Consider the following 20,640-nt stretch of genomic DNA (forward strand, 5'->3'; position numbering starts at 1 on the left):
GAGCTGAGTTAGGGGATTAGACAGAGTGGCTGTGTTAGAGCTGAGTTAGGGGATTAGATAGAGTGGCTGTGTTAGAGCTGAGTTAGGGGATTAGACAGAGTGGCTGTGTTAGAGCTGAGTTAGGGGATTAGATAGAGTGGCTGTGTTAGAGCTGTGTTAGGGGATTAGATAGAGTGGCTGTGTTAGAGCTGAGTTAGGGGATTAGACAGAGTGGCTGTGTTAGAGCTGAGTTAGGGGATTAGATAGAGTGGCTGTGTTAGAGCTGTGTTAGGGGATTAGATAGAGTGGCTGTGCTAGAGGGGGGAGAGCATGGACTGGGAGACTGTGTCTTACAGGACTCTATTAACCTGCCAAGACCTGGGAATTCACTGGCAGTAAAACCATTATATTTGAGACGATTTGATGAACCAACCACAGGGTTTTAGAAACGGTCCTGTCTCAGTGTTTGAGACGTAGTGGTATGCAGTATGACAAAAAGCCTTTCCCTCTTATTTGGGAGACTGTAGGTGCAAAAGATAAAATAATTTAAATATTATGTGCACTTTTAATGATCATTCCAGCTAGCCGATATAAATGAGAATACTGTTAAAGAGTACAGTAACAGATAAAGATTCATCCCAGTCAGTCTGACCAACTTACAATGTAATGACATACACAGACACGACTACAGGTTCACACAGGTGTTTTTTATTATTATTATTACCTGAGTGAGTATCAGTCAGTATGAGAGTCAACACTGTGATGCCATGGAAGTAATTAAGCAATAGGACATGTTGCATTATGCATATTTCAACCTCACACACCTGTCTTTTTAAAAATACAGTGAAGAAAGTACACACTGCAGTGCCATGGGATTAAGTATTTATTCATTTATTATTTGTTCAATAGGAGACTTTTTTAAATCATACATAGGTCAGTGGTGCGTTTGTGACGATTACATGATATAAATGTACATTTAACATCCAGGATTTTGTGGAACAGCAGTTGCTTCCGTCTATATGCCTTTACATGGACCAGTCATCCAGTCATTCTGTTCTCTCTTCATCTGCTGCATTCTGACTGAATCTGCTAGGTCGTCATGGAGACAGGCCCATGTGACCTCCGTCCACACACAACAACGTCCCCAAACACTAGAACAACTCAGCTGTCCATCAGGTTTCAGAATTACTACCTGTGATCCAGGGCATTCACATGGACCCAATGGACAGCCATCGTACGGATGGCTCATGTTTTTAGTAAAGCTCAGTTGTCTCTTTGAAAGAATCAGGGATTAAGTTTTGGCACCCTCCAAATTCAAGGGATCTAAATACTGTATAAAGTCTAGTGCATAACAACCTCCAAATGAATCCAGACGAGCCTGTTTTGCGGCTGCTGGTTTATTTTGGGCGGTTTGAGACAAAGCGCTGTGTTTACTCAGTCTTCAGACGGAGGCTGGTCTCATCAGAGCCTGCTCCCCAAACGTTTGTTTAAAGTAAGCCACATGTTCCTCGCAGTGTTCACCTGAAAAACACAATGACGTCAAACAGGTCAAACAAACCCGCTGGGCCAAGGCATATCCCCACGCCGCCCTAGCCTAAACTCCATCTACAGACCACCCATTAATTCATTTAAATGGTTTTCCAGGGTTTCCCTAATCCTCTCCCCCGCCACTGTGGTGTGTTTACTGTGTTAAACCCTTTTCCTTCGTTTATGTGACTGAGAGCACAGATGGCAGCAGACTCACACAGCCCATAAAACTCACACAATCAATCTGCACTCCCAAACTTTTCAAGAAAAATGACAACAGAACTGCAATAGCATATCATAATTGCATGTATAATAATATTATGTTTCATCAGTATTCGTAGTTATCAAAAACAGTACTCAGTGAATAAGGTTATGAGCAGTTGAGCAGTGAGGCGTTTGCCTGGACACATGAGCACTGTATAGATTCTCAGCAGGGCAAAGCCTGATCCATTTCTACATCAGTGCACCTCACCCTGAGGAATGAACGTCCTCCTGGGGCCAAAAGAAAAGACCCTACACATAAGAGCAGAACAATCCTATACGAGAGAGACCAGCTGAAATAAAACATGCCAACATCACCATGAACTCTGAGCACATATTTAAATACAATTATGTGCCTATTTCTACATTTCATACAAACTGGTCACAAATATATTGTTTTACTGACTTTTTAACTAATGTTGCACTGATTAGACAATCAATTGTTTGATTCGTGACTGTAAATGAAAGGGTTGGGGGATGGGAAAAAGAATAGATTGTAAAGATATCTATAACAGCCTTTCAAAGGGCACATTCTACAGACCTACATACACTCCATTCCACTATCATATACTTGGGTTTTAATTGCTAAAATTCAATGATTTGGGGGAAATTTACAGCTGAATTGTCGTACAGTGGACCACACATTGCTGTAATGTCAAATTAATTTGATGAATTACCTAAGACATACAGTAAGCAAATCAAAAATGACAAGTGACAAATATGAAACTGGTCTGAAAACTGAACATCTGGCTGCTGACCTCAACATACTGAACCCTAATACTGAACACACTTAACACTCTGAAGAGATTGAAAATCACTTCGGCACTGAATGTTATGGGCATGACAAATTGGGAAAGTACCCACTAAAGTTATTTCTACAGAAACTGTCCTGAGAGCTAAGCTGTTTCCCCCCCAATCTCTCTCACAACATTTACTCTGACACTGTTCTTTTGGGGAGGCTTTATATGTCCTACCTGGATTGAAATTGGGATTACCACGGAGGCGCAAGTTCCTCTGCTCAAAGAAACGGAAAATAGTGTAGAAAAGCATGGGATCGCTGGTCTGTTGCGCGGCGTCTAGGAACTTGCGAGCGGAGACGTTGTCGTGGGCGCCGACACTGCGGACAAATCGGAGTGCGCCCAGTACCTGCTGCTTGGACAGGAGCACCTCCACAATCTCATCATTAGCAGTGGACAGCCTCTGTCTCACATACACACACACACACACACACACACACACACACACACGTGCACAGACACAAAAAACCCCCACAAAAAACCACACCCGTGGCCTGGTTTAGTAAGGATTCCACACAAGTACTCTGTTCAAATGAACAAGCAAATATGCATAATCTTAGTGTTATATTTAGCCTGCTTTCTCTTTGCTGGCAATGGCCTCACTGTACATTGACTCGTGAACATCTTTCAGCAGTGACATAATAAAGAGCAGATGATTGGAGAAGAAGAAACCTCCAGGTGAAAATACTGAGAAGCAGCTTTATCTTGAGCATGTCCAGAGAGGGGGTTAAGGTTAGGGTTATGGTTAGGGAGCAGCTTTACCTTGAGCATGTCCAGAGAGGGGGTTAAGGTTAGGGTTATGGTTAGGGAGCAGCTTTACCTTGAGCATGTCCAGAGAGGGGGTTAAGGTTAGGGTTATGGTTAGGGAGCAGCTTTACCTTGAGCATGTCCAGAGAGGGGGTTAAGGTTAGGGTTATGGTTAGGGAGCAGCTTTACCTTGAGCATGTCCAGAGAGGGGGTTAAGGTTAGGGTTATGGTTAGGGAGCAGCTTTACCTTGAGCATGTCCAGAGAGGGGGTTAAGGTTAGGGTTATGGTTAGGGAGCAGCTTTACCTTGAGCATGTCCAGAGAGGGGGTTAAGGTTAGGGTTATGGTTAGGGAGCAGCTTTACCTTGAGTATGTCCAGAGAGGGGGTTAAGGTTAGGGTTATGGTTAAGGAGCAGCTTTACCTTGAGCATGTCCAGAGAGGGGGTTAAGGTTAGGGTTATGGTTAGGGAGCAGCTTTACCTTGAGCATGTCCAGAGAGGGGGTTAAGGTTAGGGTTATGGTTAGGGAGCAGCTTTACCTTGAGCATGTCCAGAGAGGGGGTTAAGGTTAGGGTTATGGTTAGGGAGCAGCTTTACCTTGAGCATGTCCAGAGAGGGGGTTAAGGTTAGGGTTATGGTTAGGGAGCAGCTTTACCTTGAGTATGTCCAGAGAGGGGGTTAAGGTTAGGGTTATGGTTAAGGAGCAGCTTTACCTTGAGTATGTCCAGAGAGGGGGTTAAGGTTAGGGTTATGGTTAGGGAGCAGCTTTACCTTGAGCATGTCCAGAGAGGGGGTTAAGGTTAGGGTTATGGTTAGGGAGCAGCTTTACCTTGAGCATGTCCAGAGAGAGCTGATGGGCTGGAGGGTATGTGCTCTCCAGAGACAGCAGCAGACAGGCCTGGGCCAGAGAGAAACACACTGTAATGCTCTGATACAGCTCAAGGCACAGACTGTTACAACACCACACAAACTAATCCATAATCAGTAGCATTTCATATGACTCCTTCCAAATTATATCATTCATTTAAAATAAGTAAACTTTCATTTCCCCTCTGATATATTTCCAACACTGATATGCTTCAGCGTCAATTATAAGAAACTGGAAAAAGCAGGAATAACGTGCTATGAAGTTACAACACATCACAAAACCAGAGAGAAAAGTGACAGGGGTACCATCTTGTCAAACGGCATTAGAACTGGACAGGTCATTTGTGGGGCAAAACTCAAGTCTTATGGCTTTGAGCATATGGACTGACCAGAGGTTTGGAGTCGGATAGGACGTGATACTGGAGAAACTGGTGCAGCATGTAGAAGAGGTTGTGCTGGACCAGGGTCTTAATCACCAGCTCGTACAGGTAATGCTAACACACAGACAGAGAGAGAAGAGCAGGGAGTTTACTGACTGATACATCTGAATATTATAAACAACGGCAGAGCAGTCACGTAACACCTATAGAGAAAGACATGGCAAATTATACACCTCAAGCAGACCAAAAGTCCATGTTCATCATATTTTGATACCTTTGCTTTAAAGCAAAATGTACTCTAAAATGACTAGTATGTTAAGGTAAGTTTGTACATCTTGAAGAGACAATGACCGCGAAACTGTAATCTGTTATCTGTGCCACTTGAAAATGTAATCTGTAATCCATTATACCTGAACTGTAATCTGGAACTGATTAAGGGAACGGATGTACTCCATCAGTACAGCTATGATGAATTTATGGGACACATCCTGTTAGAGAAAGAGAGAGAGACAGAATGAGAAAAGATAAGGGGTGCCTAAGCATGCATTTGAAGTATTACACACACAAACGCTAAAGGACACGACAAGAGTGGAGTGAAGTTTTCAAGAAAGAAAGCTTGTGCTGAGGAGTGATGTAAAAAAAAAAATTCCTTTGTGAAAATATGCAACAATTTTAAAAAAATGCCTCTGCAACCGTTTGAGCATACAATATGTTTTTATTATTTATTTATAAAATGGCCTTTACATGAATTTTTAATGACATTAAGCTAAAAGTTTCCTATGCACTGTTTAGAGAAAAAACAAAAGCAGGTAAATGTGGGAAAGAGAGAATTAAAATCTTAGAGAGAGGAGAAAAAGTGTTGAGTTACCTTTTTCTCAGTGAAGCTGGATAAGACGTGTGTGTACATGTCTGACTGGTCAATAACTGCCTGAGTGCGGACTGGTCTTTTGTGGGCGGAGCTAGAGCGGCTTGGCGCTGACTCCATCGCCTGAGAGCAACCATATTATATTAATATATATCGTATTGCATTATATTATGTTTTATTGCATTTTATTACATTATATTATATTTCATAACAGTAAATCAGTTAAAAACACTGTCTGTTTAAACAAAAACAGCAAAAATTTCCACTCTGTACAAATGAAGATTTTGTCCAATTTTACTGATCCCAAATCAGCCTGACCATATCGTTTAAATCAACAACAACAACAACAACAGGCAGGTTGTTACAGTCATTGGATGAATACACATGACCAGTGTCATCCTCTGACTCCGTGCTTGGGTGATGAAAAACTGGCTCCTGTGAAAGGTTGTAAAGAGGTTCCGGTGACAGACAGAGTAAAGCAAAAGGGCTCTCACCACAGTGTAGGCCTGCTCAGCCTCCAGGTATTCCTTATACACCTGGTTGAGTTTGTCAAAGACAACAGCGACCACTGGCAATGCCCCTTTATCTCCGCCAACAAGCACTGAAACGGAAAGCACAAGCAGATAAAACACACCAGCATTTCACAAAAAACACCACTTACCCTTATCAGGGCATCTGTACTGTGAGAAATGTGCTTGAGAAAAATGCAGAAAACATCCTCCTGGCTGGGCCAGACCAAAGCGTTCTACACACAGAATACTCAATTAATTTATATCTGACTTCGGCTTTTTCATTTCTGTCAGTCAATGTTTTATAATATCATGATAGCAAGAACTCTTTCATCAGTTATGACCTGTATTTTGTGAAACTAAAAACATAGTCCATGAGAATAGAAGCGCTGATCCTACTCTGCGAGCACACCGATAGGATGACCATTTTGCAGTCCCGTCTGCGCAGCAGGAAATCCATGAGTTTGCCTTTGTCTGGCAAGAGGGTTAACATTGGCCGCAGCTTCACTTGCAGGTACCACAAGTATCCTGAGAGGCCCAGAAAGAGTCACAGAGAGAGAGAGAGAGACACAGAGAAAGACACAGAGAGAGAGACACAGATAGAGAGAGATGTTAAATTTCTGTTTTTCTCAGTTAAAATGGGATTGCATTGGTCATATTTCACACTGACCCTCGCTGGCACTGATGATGATGTCTGGCTGAAAGACACTCCATGTGGACGAATCTAAATGTTAAGGAGAACACGTTTTGACCCAGAGAAGACAGAGACAAAGATCAGCATTTATTATTCAATACAATTAATCTGACTACCCTCATGTCTCAGTGCTGCCCACTGCACACCAAACTACCTTCACGTCTCAACACTGCCTACTGCACACCAAACTACCCTCATGTCTCAACACTGCCCACTGCACACCAAACACAACCAAAACACTCCCAACAACCTGACACAAGCACTCTGTGTAAGTGTGATTCTGTCTGGATTATACTGTCAGTGGTTTTGGAAAGGCCAAGGACTGATGTGTGTCGGAGAGGCAGAGGTTAACAGAAGGATACAGAGTTCACAGGGAACAGGAGCCTGGCTGGGGGCGACTGCAGGTCCTGTGGTCAGACATGACATCGGTGAGGGGAAAATACAGGCCACACTGAGGAGTGCTATGTTCATATATATTTTCAAATAGCTATCATATCAATTTGAACTGGTTTCACATTAAGGCAAACACAGTTAATGACATACTGACAGGTTATTGTTACATCTTTTCCACTAGCTGTCAAAAAAAAAAATAATTATGTGATTAAGTGGAGGAGAGTTTGTCTGATACTAATGTGTATCGGATGTTTGTCTGTGATGAGCGAGTGAGTGTGTGTGTACCTGTTAGGGGGATTCTGTACGGATGGATGGAGCGAGCAGGGAGGACAGGCTGGTGAATGTTCACTGCACAGTCTGGCTCCCTCAGCTTAATGTCAAAGATGAGAGAGGTCTGAAACACACACAACTGTCATAACTCAGCCCACACAGCTGTCACAAACACAATTTGCCCTGAAATAAACACACAACGGTCAGAAACACAAATCGTCATGAAACAAATACACAACTGTCACAAACACAGCTCGTCATGAAACACACAACTTTTGCAAACACAAATCAGCCCAAAACAAAAACACACAACTGTCACAAACACAACTAGACTACTGAGCTTTGCTATTAGATCATCTTCATGCTCTTAGACAGTTCTTAACACGATTAAAACCTTGCCAAAAATAATCAGTGTTAAATCATCTGGCAGTCAACCAGTCTACTCTTCACAACTGGCTCATAACACATCATTAGTAATGAGTCAAACATGAGAGGGACACGGTATGGTACAGTACGGTACAGTATGAGACACGAGGTAGACAGATACAGCGTATGACTGATGACTAGGCCAGAGTGGGCCGACTGTATTTAACACAAACTCACCTGAGTGCTTTGATGATGCACCACCACCAGATTGTCCACGACGTTCAGGGCAAATTTACCCGTGGTGTTCAGTTTGAGCACGTGGGCTTTCTTACAAGGTCCTTCCCTATAACACAAGAGGAGATTTCACTTGATTTCACAACAACCCAAACCCTCTTTACCTTCAGACATACCAGCTCCATGTTTTACGGTACCTCACTTAAACTCTAATCAGAATGAATACGGCTCATTAACCCTCCAACTGTCTGAGACAGTCTTGGTGTATAAAGTATATCCTGTATAAAAATGTAAAAGAAATGTCACATCACATAATATAACCTTAAATTGCACCTTAAATGTGTTTGATTTTCACTTCACTACATAAATTGAGTATAAGGACCAGTATAACTTGGCACAGGACTGTGTATTTACTTATAAAGTGATGTGCGATCAGACATATGAGTGCATATGGACGTGTGCGGAGTATGGACTCACCTGGGCAGGTGATAGAGGACGACCTCTGCTCCTGGACTGTTTACTGTTCGTGAGTGATGTTTCAGGTACATGACATAGAGTTGTCCATAACTGTCATTTACAAAGACAGAGATGGGAGTGTTAGCTCTTTGTGCTAAAGGAGTCATAACAATAACAATAATAATAATAATAATAATAATAATAATAATATTACAAGCTTATTTAGAGGCCAGTATCACTATTTATAGTCTCAGAGGGCTTTACATGTCCATAACAAAATTAAATCAAAATTTTATTATCCATAAGTTAGAGAAAATAGATAAGTCTATAGTTTAGTTTTAAATGTATGAAGAGAGTTTGCCTCCCTAATTTATTACTTATTTACACAGACAGACATAGGAGTATCGGCTCGTTACACTAAAGGAGTCATAACTGTTATATACACAGACAGAGATAGGAGTGTTAGCTCTTTATGCTAATGTAAAAGGCTAATGCTCCTCTGGCTATCTCAGAGTTACTGTTACTGAGTTAGCCACAAAGACAGACAGAAGCATTAGCTTTTAATGCTAACGGGGTCAAAGGAGCATGAGCTGAGATCAGTGTGTTTAAGTGATCTATCTCACACAAGATCACACTATTCACAAAGCCTTTAACTGTCCTTTTGTTTGATTGATTTGACTTTTACTTGACTGGGTAAGGTGAACGGAGAGCCGTCTCATTTAAAGGCAGCCACTGTGTAACTCTGAACTATCTTACTCAAAGGTGGTGTTTTCCTTTTGGATTATGGATCTGCAACCAATCAATTCATTTCCCCTACAACCCCACTCTGCAGTCCCACTATTAACCAATGGATAATCAATATAATTAATATCCTTTGTCTCTAAAGTTCCTTCTCCTCAAACCACCAACTGTTATGTATACATTTGCAAGTGTTATGTATACATTTGCAAGTGTTATGTATACATTTGCAACGTTAGTGTGTGAGACTCATGTGCCACATGTGCACAGTATACAGAAATTTGACATGTACACAGATTTCTGTCTTACATTGTTGCCATGGCGATGTCACGCTCAGACAGACTGAGTTTGGCAGGTTTGGGCACCATTGGTAGCTCAATCTCAAATTTGGACATTTTGGACATGGTCCCATTCTACAACAGGTAAAAACAGACAACCAGCATGTCACATCACCTCACACTAAATCAACCACACTGTCACATAAGCAAACAGATTACATTGCAATAACAGTGAGAATTTTTATTTTTAAGCTAAAAAAAATCAATTAATCAAGAGTGATCAATAGGTCAAACTTGACCACAGGCTTAGTCCCTGATCAAACTAAAGTTCTTTCATTCAGATTCAGATTAACTTTTCTCGGTCAATACAGACTTTTCATGTATGAAAGCATTTAGAAATCACTGAGTTACGTGTGAGGGTGGCCTGTGGATCCATATGAAAGAGTGTGACTCACTTTGAAAATGAAAGGCTGGAGCACATTGCCCTGCACAGTTGTTGAGAGCAGAAGGACAGTGGTTTCAGGGCAGTACATGTACCAGTTGACATTAATGCTCTGGCTCTTCAGCAGCTTCAGAGTGCGTTTGTCTGGGAGAACCTACACAGTGAACCAAACATCAAAGTCTGAGTGCATTTGTCTGGGAGAACCTACACAGTGAACCAAACATCAAAGTCTGAGTGCATTTGTCTGGGAGAACCTACACAGTGAACCAAACATCAAAGTCTGAGTGCATTTGTCTGGGAGAACCTACACAGTGAACCAAACATCAAAGTCTGAGTGGATTTGTCTGGGAGAACCTACACAGTGAACCAAACATCAAAGTCTGAGTGCATTTGTCTGGGAGAACCTACACAGAGAACCAAACATCAAAGTCTGAGTGCATTTTTCTGGGAGAACCTACACAGTGAACCAAAGATCAAAGTCTGAGTGGATTTGACTGGGAGAACCTACACAGTGAACCAAACATCAAAGTCTGAGTGCATTTGTCTGGGAGAACCTACACAGTGAACCAAAGATCAAAGTCTGAGTGCATTTGTCTGGGAGAACCTACACAGTGAACCAAACATCAGCCTGTCCTGCATGCCTCTGTCAATCTGGCTTTGGAAGACTCTCTCAGATATATAAAATAGGAACCAGTGCTAAGACGTTTACTCCTCTTTTAAAGGCAAGTGGTATTTAACTGTTAGTGTTTATTAATTTAATGTATTTATTTATTGCCTCTGGTTTAAATGCTTATCCCTGATGTTTATTTAAAGAAAAATCATCAGTTTTTCAGTGGAAAATTGTTTCAATTCGACAATTTCAATGATGGAGAAATAGTCAGTGAATTTTCTGTAAAGAGTTTGTGAAAGCATGACATCATCACTCATTTATATAATATAATATAAAATAAAATAAAATATTATAACATAATATAACACACAAAGCTAAACCACAGGATAGATTACCTGGTAGAATTCTATTCCTTGGTCAGTGATGAAAACAATTTCATTCCAGTTTGTCCAGCAAAAGCCAAGAACACAAGCATTCTTAGTCTGTCAAGAACAGTGAGGCAAAGAACAGTCAGGTCTGAGACAATGTCACTAAAAATCGCTGCTAAAATATTCTCTTCACACTACATACCTTACATTCGTGAGAATATTCCATGTGTGGATAATCAGGAATGAAGTTGATAAAATCCTGGGGGGAAAAAAAAAACAGGGATGAGTTTTCCTCAGCGGTTTTGCGACAACACTTTAAAAAAAATTCTGTGTGAGTTTGCCTGCAATATTTACTGTATACTTACCACAGACTTTGGGGTCCTTTGAACTGCTAAGATCTTGTTCCCCAGAGAAAATTTGATGCATTTCACCTCACCTTTGTCGTCCATTCTACGAAGAAAAATGATAAATGATAGTTGATGATGCTGGTTTACAGCGACAGACAAGGAATGCAGCCATTTTAACCAATACTAATCTCCTGTACCTGAATGCTACCGAACATTTGTCATCTGGTCCCTTAACCACAACTCCTGTGGCACCACCTGACCGCACGGCAAAAACCTGCGACAAAGTCACACGCGTTATTTTTTGCACAATAAAAACTGAATACATGACATTCCCTGGACTGTTAGCACTTTGCCACAGTACACTGCCTAGCATATAAATGTCCAGGAAAATGTGAACCTCCAAACTTCTTTAGAACAAAGCTGACATTTACTGTGACTCTATTACAAATAGCCACATGCGATGTACGTTTGTGTCAAATCCTCTGGTGGTAATATGAGTCTGTCTAGATTCCTCATCGTTCCTTGAAATCGTTAAATTGCATTGAATAGTTGCGCGTAATAAAATTTGAATATCAGATGCACATGACCGAGACAGAAGTGACTTTTTTTACCACATGCAGGCAACTTCATAACCACATCTAACGCGTTAACCTACACATTTAAGTGGATGCCTCTTGGCACTTTGGAGAACCGGTTAGCGGGTTATGTAGAAGGCAATGAGCAATAAGTGCTGTATTCTGAGTGAGATTAAAGAAAAATTTCCAAATTCTACATGCAGAAACTTGAAAAACTAACCAGTTTGATCAACGATCAATGTTTAGCTAACGTTTCTCAAAAGTTAATGTCCATACCTGTTTATTGGCCTCATCAAAAAAGACATTGTTCACACTCGAAGCACTTTCAAATTGCACAGGATTTTCGCTTAGTTCCAAATAATATTCTTCAGTCATTGTGAAGGGAACAGTTTGCTTTATTACATTCAAAGCTCAGAAATATATGGTAGATATTGCTGGCAAATCTTTCGCTTCCTGTTTATCCTGATCGTGTGATGAAGTATGGAGAGTAAAAAGTGACAAAAATGATAAGAGAACTGAAGGGGGCGTGGCGTCTCCCATTCGCCGATCATGGCGCGTACGGGCACTTCGCTTCGGTTTTTTGCCCCCGAAGAAAGCTATTTAATATACATTATCATTTAAAAGCCACAGAAAATATGACGATTTACTGAGATTCAAGCACTTAAAGGCTCATCGTATTCACGTTGGAGTAAACCGGCAACACTCCTCAGTGGTTAGTGAAAACCATTCATCGTGATGAAGGTAACAAGTACAATGTGAGAACACATTCATGGCAGTACATCCACTGCCTGCCGCACAGGAATAGTCTCATGTGGGCAAAAGCATTTTTGTCTACAACTGAAACAAAATTCAAATACCTCAGTTCATTTTTGGGTGTCTTGTTTATTTAAATGAGCTCTCTGATAATTCTGCTCTCCTTATCCTCGGTGACTAAAACACAGCACATACATGTGCAGAGTTAAAGAGCAGCACCTTGGCATTATGGCAGATCATACGATTTTCAGGAGTCAGTAAAGGAGTGTTTTGACTCCTTTACTGAACAGTTTTCCTGTTCGGCGGACCCTGAATGAATGAACAGTATTAGGGGTGTCCAGAGCTATCTCAGGTGAAAATGCATTTTACATTAGAGAGGTCCATGATATTTAGGCTGAATTTACATAAAATGTATGTGCTATTAATAGTGCCACTAATCACAGAGTTATACTAAATAAAACTTTTTGGTGTAATTTGCAGTCATGTTTTTAAAGAAGTATTTTTTCTTTCACAAATTTGAATCAGACTAGCTTGTAGATGTTACATGCCACACTGAACAAAGAGGGCTATCCATCTATTACTTTACATATTGCATGGTTTTCGTGGTGCCGGTTAAGTTTCAAATATTGTCAAATTCATCTCTAACCTGAAGCCTGCATGACAAAGCAAAAACAGGAAATTTCTAATGCAAGTTAAAAAAAAAAATCATCTTTGACCAAAAGACATGTATTGTTAGGTTTGTACTTGCTGACTGGATTAAGCACAAAAACAGATCAAATGATTTTCCATTTATTTTCCTTCACCTACAGGTTTAAAAGACCACAAAATACCACATGCACAAAAGGAACCCCAGATTCATAATTCTCAAAACAGTATCAACAGAAGCTGTTAACCTCTCAAAGTGAATCTCAAACACACCGGTCTGGTTTGGTTAAGCCTTAGAAAAACTTTGTCATGTGATAACCTTTTCAGGAAAGAGCAGCAACTGGGCTACATACCAGCAGTGGGACTGTACATGGAGACTTGAGATGGTTTTCTTTTTTTAATCAGCATAAATCACTGCATCTCACTCAAAACAAAAAAAAGTCAATTCTAACCATCCCACTGGGGTGCCAGGGTTTATCTGCTCAATAATTATGCAAGAGAAGCTGAATAATGATGCAAGTCTTTCGTGCTACACCACTGAAATCACTTGAGTCTGTCACTCACACTTCATATCACTTTAACCATACAGTCTCGAATTCCCCAAGCAATGCTCATCAGCCAGTTCAAACCAGGGCTGATTTTTTTTGTTGTTTTTGTTTTTTTTGTGTAATTGTGTGGGGAGTGCACTTGATGGTTACTTGGCTTGCCGTCAGGGGTTTGATGCTGACAGGGCACCAGTGCTAGATAGGGAATGTGAGGGTGCTGGGGTGGGCAGCCACCTGAGAGTGAAGATTTAAGTCACTCTCACGTGTGCCTCCTCCCCTCTCCACACCTCATCAGGACTAGTGACCACACAGAGTGTGTCTCCCATGTCGTCTGAGTGCTTGGTCTCTTGGTCGTGGTGTTAATCGTCGTCGTCGCTTAAGGCAGGGGGTCCGTCCTCATTGGTGGCCAGGGCGACCTTCTTAGTGCGCTTCTGCACATGGTCCTCATTCATTTTCTCCAAGGCTTCAATCTGTGGGGATCAGAACAAAACTGTTTACTTACTTCATTCATTAAACCTCTCCCAAATTTTCTCCCCAATTTAAAATATACCAGACCATTCTAGTATGTCTTCCCCTTCTTCTAATACACTAGGGCAGTTACAGTCTCTGATCTACAAGGTCTAGGGTACTGTCAGGTTGTGTCCCTCTGTTTGCATCAAGTCACACTGTCACTCCTAATCTCATCCATCTGCCTTCTCTGAGGAAGCCACATTGACAGGGTGAGGGACAGACAAAACTATGAGGAGCGGTATGCCATACTGACCTGGGCCAGGAACTCAGCCTCGTTATCACAGCTGATCTGCTGTCCAGACACAAAGTTAAAGAGGTCATAGACACTCATGACGTCTGGCACACCGGCTTTCTGAAAAAACTGAGAGACGACAGACAAAGAGATAAGAACATATCCAGTGCACCAATACTACACTCACACATGAATTAAGATGAAATAGTTTAAAATAGAATAAAGTCATCCCTACTGTGTGTGAATATGAATATAACATTGAAGACAACTGACAACCACAACATTACAATAGTTATTGACAGTGAATGAGTCAAAATACACTTAAATCCTATGCGTGTGCACGTGCACAGACACCCTCCCAAATCAATAATCACTTTTCACAGTTTTCAGATTTTTTTTTTCTTTTTCTTTTTTTAAACAGCGCTGTATGGTCCTTTCAAAAATATCTGAGGTTAAATATGTGTGGAGGAGAAGAACATTTGCCCAGGTGACTGGTGCTGTTGGAGCATAAATGTGTTCTATATCACCTACAATGCTTATAATGCAACATCTTATTAGGAAGGGCTTAATTTATGTTTGAAGACTGTCAGGTATTTTTCTTAAGGAGAGTAAGAGAAAGAAATTGTTTCTATAGAAACACAGCCTGAGCACAGAGATCTGGCCTGCTCTCTATGGACAGCCATCATTCTTCCTTCCCCTGCTGTGACACTTACGTTGGACACGTTTCTGCAGTCACGAAACAGGAACTCCAGGCCATGGGGATGAGTGGGCTCCACAGACTGGCTCACATCAATCAGCCACACCTGCAGCAGACACACACACAGACAGGCCATGTATGAACCACACCTCACTCACTGGGCCCGCAACAAACTCACTCTGACCTCCTCACACATTAGCACACTGGGCCCACAACAAACTCACTGCCCACTAGTCAGGCATGAACCAGATAAAACACCAACTGGCCATCAAACCCCAGGGGACAGTCAAAGAGCCCCTATAACTGCAGTCACTGCCACATTTACAGCAATGAAAACTCTGATTATCACTATATATAAACACTACTGTACATAACCCCAGATGGTTGCTAACCTGTCCATTGTGCCAGAGCATGTTGTATTCACTGAGGTCAGCATGAATGAGGTTACACTCCTTATACAGCTGCAGCATCATCTGCAAACACAACAACAACCATCAGAGACCTTTTATATATATCACTCACAGAGTTCCTTCCTGTTTGCACAGAGAACAGCTACAGAGGATAAGCACTGTCAAAGCTGTACTGTCTCTGTGTGGAGTAGACCTGTCACTAGTAATCTGGTGAGGGTGAAAAGCAGAGGATTTTGGAGACTACAGTAGCATTGACTTTGAAAGTGAGACCTCAGACTCATTACAGACAGTATCTGTGCTCTGATCCTCTCTGCCTTTCCTGTAACACAGGGGAAGTGTGTGTTTGGCGGGTGTGAAGCTGAGCATGCTCAGTAGAGCGGTGAGAGGCACTGACTTGGAGAACTTGATCATGGGCCTTCATCATGTCCTCACTGTTCAGTTGTGCATCCTTCAGTTTGGGTGCAGGGACGTGATTTTGCCCAATGAAAGACATCACCAAAATATGCTTCTTCAGAATTACAACATCTGGGCAAGGAATTCCCACTTTCTTCATTCTGCGTGTAAAGGAAAGTCAGTTGTCATGCCATACCCAGTGTCACAACCACGACTCTCACAGGTCTATGCGAGGCATGACACAGGACTGCAGATATATTATACCTCAATATTACGCCTGTTATTACATTACATTATACTGGTGCTCACTCATTTTTTGGGGTTACCTGGCCAAGTTGTGCATCTCCTTCTCTGCCCACAGATGAATAATCTTGCGCGGGTTTAGTTTGCTGAAGCGGTCTTTGAAACGATAGTCATCCTTAATGTACTTGTCTCGATTCCTGAACTCATTGAGTGTTGTCTTAAACACTTTGAGAACACACTCCTCTGGAACAGTCTGTTCCTCAATGCTGGAATAACAGAACAGAACACACTCCCTCAGTTCGTTTACACGGAAAACGCATGAGCACATTTGGATGAACCGCAAAGAATGACTGAAGAACAAAAGCTCATCAGCAAAAAGCCTTTTTTTCCCTCTGAAAATGATGAGTGCTGACCTGCCCCCATTGGCGTGAAAGACCACAGACTCCTTCCCTGTGCTGATACAGCCGTTTATGGTGTCCAGAATGCCCGCATTCACCATCTTATACATCAGGAGTCTGGTCTTGGAGTCCACAGCTTGCTCCTGAAACATTTCAGAGGGACATAACAGGTTGTAGACCAGGACACACATTATCATGTCATTATGTGTCAGCAGATGAGAGAGTGTATGTGTGTGTGTGTGTGTGTGAACACAGCCGGTGACAGGTGTAATGGAGTGGGTACTCACGGCAGTGGAGTGTTCTTTCTTCTCATGCAGCCGTGCACTGCGACGCTCCTCCGCTGTGCAGTGGCGCTTGAGGGCATTGTAAACCTGATTGGACAGTTTCAGGTCCATGCTGATTCCATCTCCCACCTGCACCTCTGGGGCAAACTGCAACAAACACATTACACACACAGAATGAGACTACACATAGGCTGAAACTATACGTGTCATTATATACTTTAACAGATGTGCCAAATGCATTGTCCATAATTCAGTCTAAATGACAAAGTTTTATTTCATTTTTGGAACGAGTTCCCGGATACGCTAACTAAACGAATATCAGTGATGGAGGAGCGGATGAGCAGTGAAACTGACAAGTGTACTGATGCAGGTAGAACATTGTCAGGACAGAGCACTCTTACATTCTCCATGCGTGCAGTGTTCTTCCGTCCACACAAGACCTCGTCATGTTTGGTAGTGATGTTCTTGCCTTTCCCCACAAAGCCTTTCTTTGGGGTAGTTGTCGGCTTATCTGTGAAAATGATTGTCATTTATTACGCCCACATCTTCAGCCCATGCAAATTCCAAAGACGTGGCACCGACGAGCATGACACACTTAAAACTATTCAGCTTGCGCTGTATTTGTTCAGTAGCATTTGCTTCCGTGGAGAATATGCAATCAAAACCTCGGCCAGTGGAACTGTACACTGCATGGTCAACCCTACAGTATTCTGAACAGATAGATTCCTGCCCATACAATTCAATCACGGTTCCACTATGTCTCATAAACATAACAAATGATTACAATAATATACACCAGAGGAGAAAACAGGAAAAAAAACCCAGGACACATGGAGCATGTGAACAAACATATCTGAAAGAGTGCACTCGTACTCCTCCACAGTCATGTGAGAGAAAACCCATGACTGACACTGCTCTGAGCAGGCAGACAGACAGGCAGACAGACAGACAGACTTGTGCAGAGAAATAAGACACTCACCTCGGCGGTACGGGTCACTCCGAGTGTCCTGCCAATCCACCTCACCCTCAGAGCTCTCACTGTCCTCAAACGGATGAACTTTACGGAAGTTCTCAAAGGATATAGACACTGCAGAGAGAGACAGACAGATCAGACACCCATGTCTTCCATTTCTCTCTCAAATATTCTTATTTTTCTCATCAAGCTTTTGGTCTATTTGACCGTATTGATTTTGACCTTTCATTGACCCATAAAGACAATAACAATAAAGAATGAACAAATTTATAATGTGTATAAATTTGATTTTGCCTCAGTGGATATTTGATTAACTCTTGTCAACAGGTACAGCATGCATGACTTTAGAATATGTTGCTGAGGAAAAGGCCCATATAATGTTGTAATTGTTCCGCTTTACCTTTGCTGTCTCCATTAAATTTCCTCTCTTCTCTGCGCAGCTGGGTGTCAAACTCCCTGTCAAATTCCATCTGCAGCATCTGGGCCAGCATCAGGTCACTGGACGTGTCATTGTCTTCTGAGCTGATCAAATCCAGGTTAACGCTTTTGAAAAAAAGACAAACACACAACAAACGAATGAGAATCACTGCCTGGGACATCTTCGCAATCACAAAACAGTCAAACTCTTGCTGTACAGACACACAACTAATTTCAGATGTGCAGATGCAGCTGCAAACTCTTCCAATGATAATCTTATACTTTAATGGTGTACAGAGTAATACTGCAAAACAGAACAAAACAACTTTGTACACTGACTTACAATGTAACTCAATTATATTACAAGCATGCAGCCTTAATGACACATGTAGTGTCTTGTATTGTTTATAACATGATTATCAGACATCCTATTAGTCTGATATGAGACAGACTTACTCTGGACATATGGGGAAAGAGCTGCACTCCTCATGCAGCTGCTTGGCCAGCTGTTCACTCATGACATCGGCCAGGGAGCAAGGAGTTGCTGTTACAGCCGGCGCTCCCCACGGACTCTGACAGAGAGACAGGAACATGTGTCAAAAACAGGAGGGAGTCTGCAAATGGTTTGACTGTAATATATGAGTATAGTATTATGGCTATAGATGAACTGTGCAATTAACTGTCTTTAAAAGACACTTCCTCTAACACAGGCAACACTTTTGTCAGCAACACTTTTGCCAGTCCGACTCAAGACAACGATATACACTTCATAAGATTAAACTCAAGCTTTGCTTCATGGCCGTGGAGAACAAATGCTGTAGAGCCATTGAATGTGTAGTATCCCGTCGGTCGTGTTGATCAGTCTGACGTGCATCAATACAAATAAAGTGTGTAAATATTACTGGCAACGACTAATGATTTAAGGTCAAGAAATAAGGGTGACTTTTGAATAGATAAAAAAAAAGTAAATCCAACACTAACAGTGGCCAGTCATTTGACTGCCACGAGACAAGCTGGCTGGCTGTATCTGTTATCTTATACAACAAAAAAAAAGTCAAGTATCTTATGACAACTAGTTAGTAAATTCTGGGCAATCAGTTATTCAAAACATGATGTTACATAGTTTCTTGACTCCTGATTGAGCGCACATGACAGCTTTTTAGTTACGAAGCTAAACAGCTAACAAGCTAACTCTACAAGTCTGGACACGTCCCTGGCCTTAACACTAGACAGGGGTATAGTGTACGTGTTACCAACATCACAAGAGTCAACTTTAGCAGCTAGTTGTCTGAATGCAATGACGAGCTGCAGAAGTTAACTATCTCAGTGCGAGACAGGTAATGACTAAATTTGTAAGGACATATTTGGATGACACAAGCTTTAACATCAGCTTCATAAACAACTGGCTTGTGTCTTTCAAAATCAGTTAGCGTCGTCAAACAACAACTCACCTTTGTTTCTTTGGAAATGCTAGAGATTTCTACTTGATCCATACTTCTGTTCGAATGAATGATGTAATTCAGACTAAAAAACAACTTGATCAGCTAAACGCAGACCGCTGTACAACCCGGTGGCAAGAGGTAAAGTGAAGCGTGAAGACTGGGAAGCTAACCTTTCACTTTTGACTTAGAGTGTTACGTTAGTAGTATCTGCTGCTAAGCGGTAGCTAGATAAAGTAGTCCTAATCGGTGGTACGATTTAGTCATCTCACGGAGGTGGCTAGGATAGCTTATCTCCAAGTATTATGTATGCACGTGCTACCTTAGACTTAATGTCAAATTACAATACGCGAATAATAATAAATAGAACAGTCTAAAACGAGTTAAGAGTCAACTCGACTATTTGGTTACACTCTGAGACTTATATAAACGGAGTCACCGCGTAGAAAATACACAAAATATAGCAGAGGCCTTTTGGAAATGGCTGACCACTCTTGGAAATGTACATCAAAATAAGAGTCCAACTGCGGCCTAATTGCGTTTACTGAGATGATTCATAATAAACGAAAAAATTAATGAAGATGGTGGATAGATTAATTACTTGCTAACAGAAGAAATTTGTTGATCTTTATCACTCAATGTGTTTTCCACTATAGTACTATAAACAAACACGGTGTGTGATTATTACAATAGATGACATTAGTCATGCAAATAAAATTAGCCTGCATATGACAATATTGTTCGTTTTCAGCACCTTGAAGTTGTATGACTTTGTGCTCACTTGGTCATTTACTGTTGGTCATTTACATTTAATGCATTTACTGTTGTTTTGATACTGACGTTGACAAAATTTAGATTTTTTGTTTCTTCGACTCTTTCGCACTGTATCTAGCTAATTAGACAGCTACCCGTCACGTAATGACTAAAGATTAAACCAACGTAAATGAGTGACTTGTTCCGCTGTAACTCAGAATAAAGGAATGTGTCTGAATCACAATGA

General features: G+C 41.4%; 2 protein-coding genes across 4 annotated transcripts; both read right to left on the reverse strand.

The window, feature by feature from the left end:
- Positions 1-849: 849 nt before the first annotated feature.
- rmc1 (regulator of MON1-CCZ1) lies at positions 850-12,109 on the reverse strand. Of its 3 annotated transcripts, XM_030768394.1 has the most exons (20): positions 11,978-12,109; positions 11,324-11,400; positions 11,145-11,229; positions 10,982-11,038; positions 10,807-10,893; positions 9,815-9,955; positions 9,391-9,494; positions 8,365-8,454; positions 7,891-7,996; positions 7,303-7,411; positions 6,987-7,031; positions 6,601-6,654; positions 6,330-6,458; positions 5,916-6,022; positions 5,425-5,544; positions 4,967-5,044; positions 4,566-4,670; positions 4,139-4,207; positions 2,742-2,967; positions 850-1,500 (listed from the first exon to the last, which is right to left on the reverse strand). In XM_030768394.1, exons 1-20 carry the CDS (start codon positions 12,074-12,076, stop codon positions 1,421-1,423), a joined length of 1,968 nt encoding a protein of 655 aa, XP_030624254.1. In that variant the 5' UTR covers positions 12,077-12,109; the 3' UTR covers positions 850-1,420. The 3 variants fall into 3 exon arrangements, with proteins under 3 accessions (XP_030624254.1, XP_030624255.1, XP_030624256.1); XM_030768395.1 differs by lacking the exons at positions 10,807-10,893; positions 10,982-11,038; XM_030768396.1 differs by lacking the exons at positions 11,324-11,400; positions 11,978-12,109 and having other exon boundaries at positions 10,987-11,038; positions 11,145-11,166.
- Positions 12,110-13,250: 1,141 nt separating this feature from the next.
- On the reverse strand, positions 13,251-20,065 carry riok3 (RIO kinase 3 (yeast)). The gene is made up of 13 exons (XM_030768507.1): positions 19,653-20,065; positions 18,658-18,773; positions 18,185-18,327; positions 17,791-17,898; positions 17,213-17,322; positions 16,815-16,958; positions 16,543-16,670; positions 16,213-16,395; positions 15,888-16,047; positions 15,476-15,556; positions 15,100-15,189; positions 14,408-14,515; positions 13,251-14,114 (listed from the first exon to the last, which is right to left on the reverse strand). The coding sequence occupies exons 1-13, from the start codon at positions 19,692-19,694 to the stop codon at positions 14,004-14,006; spliced, it is 1,524 nt and encodes a 507-aa protein (XP_030624367.1). The 5' UTR covers positions 19,695-20,065; the 3' UTR covers positions 13,251-14,003.
- Between the last annotated feature and the right edge of the window lie 575 nt (positions 20,066-20,640).

This window comes from Chanos chanos, chromosome 3 (assembly GCF_902362185.1).
Source record: "Chanos chanos chromosome 3, fChaCha1.1, whole genome shotgun sequence".
NCBI classification, from domain to species: Eukaryota; Metazoa; Chordata; class Actinopteri; order Gonorynchiformes; family Chanidae; genus Chanos; species Chanos chanos.

Excerpts from the sequence above, each read along its gene's own strand:
- rmc1 (XM_030768394.1), bottom strand. The coding sequence starts at position 12,076 with ATGACTGAAGAATATTATTTGGAACTAAGCGAAAATCCTGTGCAATTT. Across the intron at positions 9,956-10,806 it reads AAGGAATAGAATTCTACCAG|GTTCTCCCAGACAAACGCAC; the intron begins GTAATCTATCCT and ends TTCACTGTGTAG. Across the intron at positions 4,208-4,565 it reads TATCCGACTCCAAACCTCTG|GCCTGTCTGCTGCTGTCTCT; the intron begins GTCAGTCCATAT and ends TCTCTGGCCCAG.
- riok3 (XM_030768507.1), bottom strand. The coding sequence starts at position 19,694 with ATGGATCAAGTAGAAATCTCTAGCATTTCCAAAGAAACAAAG. Across the intron at positions 16,959-17,212 it reads ACACTGCACGCATGGAGAAT|TTTGCCCCAGAGGTGCAGGT; the intron begins GTAAGAGTGCTC and ends TGTTTGTTGCAG. Across the intron at positions 14,115-14,407 it reads AGGCTGAGTTCCTGGCCCAG|ATTGAAGCCTTGGAGAAAAT; the intron begins GTCAGTATGGCA and ends TGATCCCCACAG.